The 7,388-nt window shown below is 35.3% G+C and overlaps 3 protein-coding genes across 3 annotated transcripts in view; 1 reads left to right on the top strand and 2 right to left on the bottom strand.

Moving 5' to 3' along the window:
• NAEGRDRAFT_82015 (uncharacterized protein) lies at positions 1-2,307 on the bottom strand (the record flags this gene model as incomplete). Its single annotated transcript, XM_002669854.1, has 6 exons — positions 1-723; positions 768-1,257; positions 1,304-1,824; positions 1,870-2,036; positions 2,087-2,090; positions 2,143-2,307. 6 exons carry the CDS (start codon positions 2,305-2,307, stop codon positions 106-108), a joined length of 1,965 nt encoding a protein of 654 aa, XP_002669900.1. The 3' UTR covers positions 1-105.
• A 520-nt stretch (positions 2,308-2,827) lies between these two features.
• Positions 2,828-4,576, bottom strand: NAEGRDRAFT_53927 (uncharacterized protein; the record flags this gene model as incomplete). Its single annotated transcript, XM_002669853.1, has 1 exon — positions 2,828-4,576. One exon carries the CDS (start codon positions 4,574-4,576, stop codon positions 2,828-2,830), a length of 1,749 nt encoding a protein of 582 aa, XP_002669899.1.
• Positions 4,577-5,413: 837 nt separating this feature from the next.
• Positions 5,414-7,388, top strand: part of NAEGRDRAFT_82014 (uncharacterized protein) — a gene marked incomplete at its 3' end in the record, with an annotated part of 2,444 nt that continues 469 nt past the window's right edge. The window contains exons 1-2 of the mRNA XM_002669893.1: positions 5,414-6,129; positions 6,240-7,375. Of these exons, the coding sequence (XP_002669939.1) occupies positions 5,843-6,129; positions 6,240-7,375 (1,423 nt within the window). The 5' untranslated portion in view covers positions 5,414-5,842. The remainder of the gene's footprint in view (positions 6,130-6,239; positions 7,376-7,388) is intronic.

The raw sequence follows: 7,388 nt of genomic DNA, 5'->3' as shown, positions 1-7,388 counted from the left end.
AATAAGTTCTTTACCCTCTTGTGTTAATATTTTCAAATACTAAGCACAACACTTTACAAAATTGGTTCATAACAAAACTTTCAACATTTCTAATAAATTACGAAATTAAACCATAGAATCTTCATTCGAATCAGCCGAATCAGTACTTGGAATCTTTTCTAATGGTTGCATCTCAATCTCATCTTCCTTATACATATCAATGGCGGATGGAACTGATGGTATTTTATCCAAACTTTCTTCCTTTCTCATCATTTGTTTTCTGGCCAATTCTGCATAGAGACCTCCTTCTAAATCCATCAATTGATCATGAGTACCAACTTCTTTCAATTCACCCTTATGGAAAACGAGAATCATGTCTGAATCGACAATGGTGGACAATCTGTGGGCAATGACAATGGTTGTTCTTCCTTTCATGAGTTTGTTGAGGGCATCTTGGACTACAGCTTCAGAGTTTGTGTCCAGGGCAGAGGTGGCTTCGTCCAAAAGTAGAATTTCAGGATTTTGGATGACAGCTCTGGCTATGGCTATACGTTGTTTTTGGCCACCGGATAAGGAAACACCACGTTCTCCTAATTTGGTATTGTAACCATCTGGAAGAGAGGAAATGAAATCGTGAGCGTTGGCAGCTTTAGCAGCATTGATAATTTCTTCATCACTTGGGAACGGATCAATAGAAGTCTTTCTAATAGCATAACAAATATTTTCCTTAATAGTACCACCAAACTATTTCACAATATAAATATTCGAAAGTTCATAAAAAAACTTACCAATACAGGTTCTTGTCCAACCAATCCAATATGACTACGAAGCCAATGTGGATCAATTTCAGCCAATTCATTTCCATCCAAAATAATATTACCGCTCGATGGTTCATAAAATCTTTCCAATAAACTAACAATGGTTGATTTACCAGATCCTGAACTACCAACTAAAGCAATTGATTGACCAGGTTTGATATTGAAAGTAAAGTTCTTCAAAACCTGAATATTTGGACGAGTTGGATATGAAAAACAAACATCCTTAAATTCAATCTTTCCTTCAATTTTTTCTGGGGTAATTCCACCTCCAAATCTCATGGCTGGTTTTCTGTGAATGACCTTTAAGAGATTCTTACTGGCAGCAATGGCACGTGTCAAATCTGGAAGGAAACTCATAATTTGTGAGCTACCCAAAACTGACATTAAGAGCAATGTGAAAACTCTGAACATGTTTTGGAATTCAATTTCACCATCTTGTAATAATTTACCTCCCCACCACCTAATACATGTTAAAATTTCTCAAATTCTATTAAAATTCAACTTACATTCCAAATGCTAAAATTCCCCAAATGCAAATTTCAGAAAAACCAATTGGAGATCCCAAAACAATTCCCTTAATGACATACATGGCATTTCCTGATCTCATTTGTCTCTTATATCTGTCAATTTCCTTTTGTTCAGCATCCATAGAACGAACAGTACGAATAGCTCCAATAACTTCGTTGGCCATTGCAGATCCTTCATTGGAAATTTTCATGGTTCTTCTAGTGACGAGTTGTGAGGCGAATCCTGAGGCAAACATTAAGACTGCAATTAATGGAGAGAAGGCAACCATGGCGATGGCCATTTTCCAGGCAAAGACAAGGGCCAAGATGACACCCAAAATGATTTGGATACTAAACTGGACGATTCTTCCGAGTTTGTTACTGAAACTGTCTTGAATTTGTTCCATTGATTCGGTCATCCAAGACATGAGTTCACCAGTTCTTTTCATATCAAAGTAACCAGTTTCTTGTTTTAAAAGGGATTCAATATAAGCTGTCTTGAATCTTACACCAATTCTTTCCTAATTTAGAAAGTTTAGAATTGAGCTTATTCGAAAGAAACTTACAAATGCATAACTTGTCATTGAAAAACCCATCCACATGACAATAGCTGCAATAACTGCAATAATGGCCATCCACATGGCTAAATTATTAATTTCATTCGTATAACTTGTTTTGGCAGTTGTCGATGAGAAAACAGCCTTAATTAATTCACCCATTAAAATATTGAATACTATTTTCATTGTAATTAGAAAAATTGCAATTCACATTTAGCAAACTTACCATGCTATATAATAGGTGTTAAGCTTTCGAATAAAATTCAACATTCGAATACTTACCGGAATGGAACCAAGCGCAGCCCATCCAATCATTCCCAATACAATCCAAATCATTTCCCATCCCATTATTCTCACAATAAACCACATGGCGAACCTAATATTTGGCTCCCTTTCGTCCTTGATTTCATTAGAATCACTTTCCTTCTTGTTTCTTTTCAATTTCATTCTTTTTTTTGAATATTGGAAATCTGGAGAATGCACAAAGATCTTTTAATAGTTTTTTGAAAACTCCCAATGAAGTGCGTACCATCTAAAATCCTGCCTTGGACTTTCATTGGGTATTATTCATAATTGCTTTCTTATTGTTTCGTCTGGTTGATTTAGTTGAAATTAATAACTCCATTATTGAAAGACGCACCTTTTTTAATAAATGAGAGATTACGAAACAGCCGAAACAGCGAATAGAATGTACTATTGATATTTTGTAAAATATATTCGAATACTTTCCAATGTACAACAAGGAAGAGGAGGTGCAAAATTGTTTTTAACATTTATTAAGGTCTATTGGTTGCGTAGGAGAATGGGAAATTAGTTTTGGTAGTGGGTAGAATATAACTCTGGATAGCAGGGATAAGATAATGCATTTCGAATCATTTGGCCAAATCTGGATTTGGATAGCCCATTCTCATTGAGTTTTTCCGTGATTGGATTTAGGTCAAGGTTGTTGATCATTATCTAGTCTAGACTAGAACTTTTTCAATCGTTGCCATTCATTGTACCATGATCTCTCTGGATAAAGTTCTTTGTGTAATTCTACAGATTTGTTCCAATTTCTTTCATCATTTCCAACCATTTCAATTCTCTTCTTTCCATCTTGAGACAAATCTTTCATTACTTTTAGCATTCCCTTAATCTTAGCTCCAGAATAAATCTTGTAAGTAGCCTTTTCAAATAGTGTTCCATTTGAGAAGGGTAACTTGATATCTGTATAGTCAATGAAGATTGCTCTACAGTGGTAGTCATCAATAGGTAAATAAATGGAATAATTAAATCCCTCATAGTGAATTCTGTCAGGATAATTTGGTTCATCGTTAAAACTTCTGCAGATAACAATGTAACCTTGCAATCCATGATCATAGAATGTAGACAAAATGAATGGCAAGTGTCTTCTCTTCATGAATGGGCCAAATTTCGGTTCTGTTTCAATTTCTGTCAATGCATACGGATTCTTCATAATAGGATCATTTGGAGGAAAATAGTCTCTAACTTTGAAATCTTCATTTCCTTTTGGATCAAACTTGAAGTGATTTTCAGGATTACACACCATATTCCAAACATCTTGTAATGGGAATGGGAAGATGGCAACCGTCTTGTGCAATTTTAGACCACTTTCTTTCTTGTCATTATCGAAGAAGTAAGTTGTTTTTGACAATTGTAATTGATAGAGGTCAGTAACTTTGACAAACTCCCAATCTGGTGTATCCTGCATTACTGTAAATCCGAAATAGATGAGCTTGTCATCAATAATCCTATCCTCCAAATCGCTTGGTTTGAAACGAATATCAATCTCGTAACCTTGCGAAATGTTGATGGCTATCGATCTCGTATACTTTTCTCCCTTCTTTTGTAAAAACTTGAAAAGAGCATCACTTCTCACAAATCTAGGGAATTGATCAAACTTTAAATCTGTAGAAATAGCCAATGCCATTCCATCAAACAAAATCGATGGATTCAACAAATCCAATACATTCAACAAGGTCTCTAACCCTTGTGACGAGCTGGTTGTTGATTTTAAATCTACCGTCAATATTTGCTTGTTAATTTCTTCAAACCTTTCCAAAGATTGTTTCTGTAACGATCCAATGTTAATCTCTTTTTTCGATCCTTTCGAAACAAACGTATCAATAATACTCAAAGCACTCTCTTTCAATTCTACCACACCTTGCTTGAGTTGATTCCAGTCAACCGACAAATCACTCACATTACTCACACAACTGGCTGTTGTCGTCACATTTGAATGATAACTCTCTCCACTAGTAGCACTCCCACCAGAAGTAATTGATCTTCTTCGCAAGGGGCTTACAAAATAACTCAACTTTTTCAATTTGTACACTTTTTCATATCTATCATATTCTTGTATAAATTCAAGCATCTCCTCCGATGAACAATTCTTCAGAAATGATTTAAATATATCCATGCACTCTACATCCTTGATAGCCTCTTCAAAAACCAAACAATAATCCCTCGCTTGAAATTTGTGCTTTTTTCTCTTAGATGATGAACCTCCAGAACCAGTCGATGAGACCGAATCACCATCCACTCCCTCATTCATAAAGGATGAAGAACCGTTTGCTGTTGCTGCTGGTGAGGTTGGACTCAGAGGACTCAGGCAGTTTATCTTGCTGGCAGTTTTTTGTATCGTCTTCCCGCCATTTTCCTGTTTTGTTGTAGTTTTTGGGGTTGGTGATGAAGACAACGGCGTTGTTGAATCCATCATGAAGAGAGTGGAGAAGTTTTGTAAGCTTTTTCTATTTGTTATTGTTGTTGTTGGAGATTGCAACAGTTGATAAATGATGTTGATGAGCGTTTTTGAAGTCTCTCTCGAATAGAAATCGAGCGACGCAGATGTGGAATGTTGTTATTTTTTTGTTGATCAAGAACTTGTCATGCTGCTTGAAGATTGATGAAGATGTGTGAGGATCATAAGCTCGTATTTAAAAAACTCCAAACTGACTGAAATTGGTTGAGGTGTAGGACATTAATGTCAGCGATACCTTTCCATTCACGACATGCAACTCAACTTTCGAATAATTACTTTCCTTTACAGTTTTCACACAGATGTTTGAAGAATTTTTCTGTAGTTTGCTTAAAAACTGTAGATACTGACTCATTGTTCACATTACAAAGTTATTGTAAAAGTGAGGGAAAACTCCACGAGCTCATTTTCATTAAATTGGCAAAGAATTTGCTAAAAAGTTTGTCCAGAATAGTGATTATACCCTTTTTGTCAGGTCGTGAAGTAGGTTCACACCAAATTAAACCCAAAAATCAGTAAAGGTTAAAACTAATATTTCTGTCAATTGTGTTTTTCATTAAAATTTATTAAACTTTAAAATTTGTAAGAAGAAACTAGAAGAAAGTAGACTAAACTTTAATTTCACTCAATATCATACGTTTCTGCTACTCTGGATATCCTTTAATATCATAGTGACCGGGACCTTAATTGACTGTTTCTTCCTTCTTTATGGTCGTATCAATTCCAAACACGGTACTCCAACTACAAAAATGATCGCAAATTGAGCGCCATCATGTGTTTAAGAAAACAAAGTAAAAAAAAGCTAACAACAACGTGCTACCACTGTGTTTGTTACAAGCATCAGCAGTAACAGCACAATTTCCAAATCATCCTCAATAATATTACCCTCCTCCTCCTCCTCTTTAAAGTTAAATGTTGCTTCACCATTCAAATCGACAAGAAGTATTAGAAGGTAAACAACAACAACAACAACAGAGAAACCATTAAAACATTCCTCATTCAAATCTATTCAAATCAGCATTATCAATTATTATTTGTAAATATCTATAGATAACAGAGAATCAAATTTTACTTCCGAAGAGTTTCAACTTTTTTCATCATCATCAATACAATAACACAGAAGAATAACAAGTCAACTCTTTTATAGCCAACAACCTTCTTCGAGTCTTCCCACTACAACAACTTAAATTATACACAAACTATCAACAATAATAATATAACATCATGCCTGTTGTACCATTCCTTCGGGATGATCGACCATACTTTAATTTGGTTCCATCCCTGATCATTTCGACCAACGTAACGACTTTCTTCTTTATCATATTTGGAGCAGTTACTGTTCTGATAACGAAAGGCTTTCGATTTCAACAGAAAAAGACACGAACTGATGAATACATTAAACAGAGGCAAATGACATTTAGACTGGGAAAGGATCCTAATTCTGTGCCAAAACCCAATTTTTCAGATCAGAAAGAATTGGAAAAGGAAGACAAGAAAATCATTTATAATAGGTAAGTAGTTGCAATATTGTTTCGAATATGGATTGTGTTGATTCTTTCAAATTGTGTCCTAATAATGAATCTAATTCTGTCATGCATTATCATGATGTTAATTTGTAAAGATTGCGTGATCCTTCACAGTTTGTCTTTGAAGGATTTGGCTTTAAAAGACCATTAACCATATTACTGTACATTTTCCGAGTGATTGTTGCATTGTGGATAACAGTGCAAATGTCTATTGATCCAACCTTTTTCAGACCAAAGGATTTCATGACATACTTTTCGTTTTTTACAAATACTTCAGCTCTAGTGCTGGCAATTTACTATGTTTTGCAATCAGTATTTGGATTGTTTTACATTACATCATGCTACAAGTACTTTAATGAATCTGAAACTGAAGGACCTACTAAAAGTTTAGATGAATTGCATCCTTTGGTCCGAAAATTATTTAGTTTCGTTTCTACGGTACTGTGGTTACTTGCTGAGTGGAATCATGTATCGGCAGTCGTGGTTGTGATTGGATATTGGGTCATGGTTATACCCGACCTTGCAAATGGAAATCCAACTAATAACGACCCCGACCCAATGTCCTACTTTACATTCGGGTATCATGGCATGAATCTACTATTTAACATTATTGAGTTTTTCCTGTCTAATTTGGTTTTCAGAATTTGGCACATTTTCCTGGTGCTTCTCTATCCATCAATTTATTGCATTTGGGTTCAAGTTATTTTGGAAACTGGAGCTGCAACTAAGTGGCCATATGGTATAATTGACTATTACAGATTTCCTTGGTATTCAGTCATTTTCTTTGTTTTTGGAATTTTCCTAGTATTTGTAATTGTATTTATTATTTATTGGGTTATTACAACCATCAGATTGATGATTCTCACAAAGAAATTGAAGAATATCAGAGTATTCTTGAGAAGGAGAGACACTGAGAAAGTTAGTGGCTTGGTTGCTGACTCTGTTCATACCTTTGTCAATACAGTAATTGAAATGGATCAAATTATGGAAGAGAGTCATCCTTCTCAACCTTCAGTTCATTACAGGGCAAACTCTACCATTTCAACTGCTGTGAGTTCAACCCCTCCAATATCGCCCATGTCAAATTGGCCAGCCACTGATGAACATGCAGTTTCTCCTCCAAGTTTCCTTAACACTCCAGATACTGTTCAGCCAGGAATAATTTCAAATGATGGAACGTATGAGGAACCTCTGGCACCAAGAGGAATCAAGAAAACTCAAGAGGTTGTCAGTAAGCTTATCAG

This window comes from Naegleria gruberi, assembly GCF_000004985.1.
Source record: "Naegleria gruberi genomic scaffold NAEGRscaffold_77, whole genome shotgun sequence".
NCBI lineage: Eukaryota > Heterolobosea > Eutetramitea > Acrasida > Naegleriidae > Naegleria > Naegleria gruberi.
This window is presented reverse-complemented; position numbering and strand designations above follow the sequence as displayed.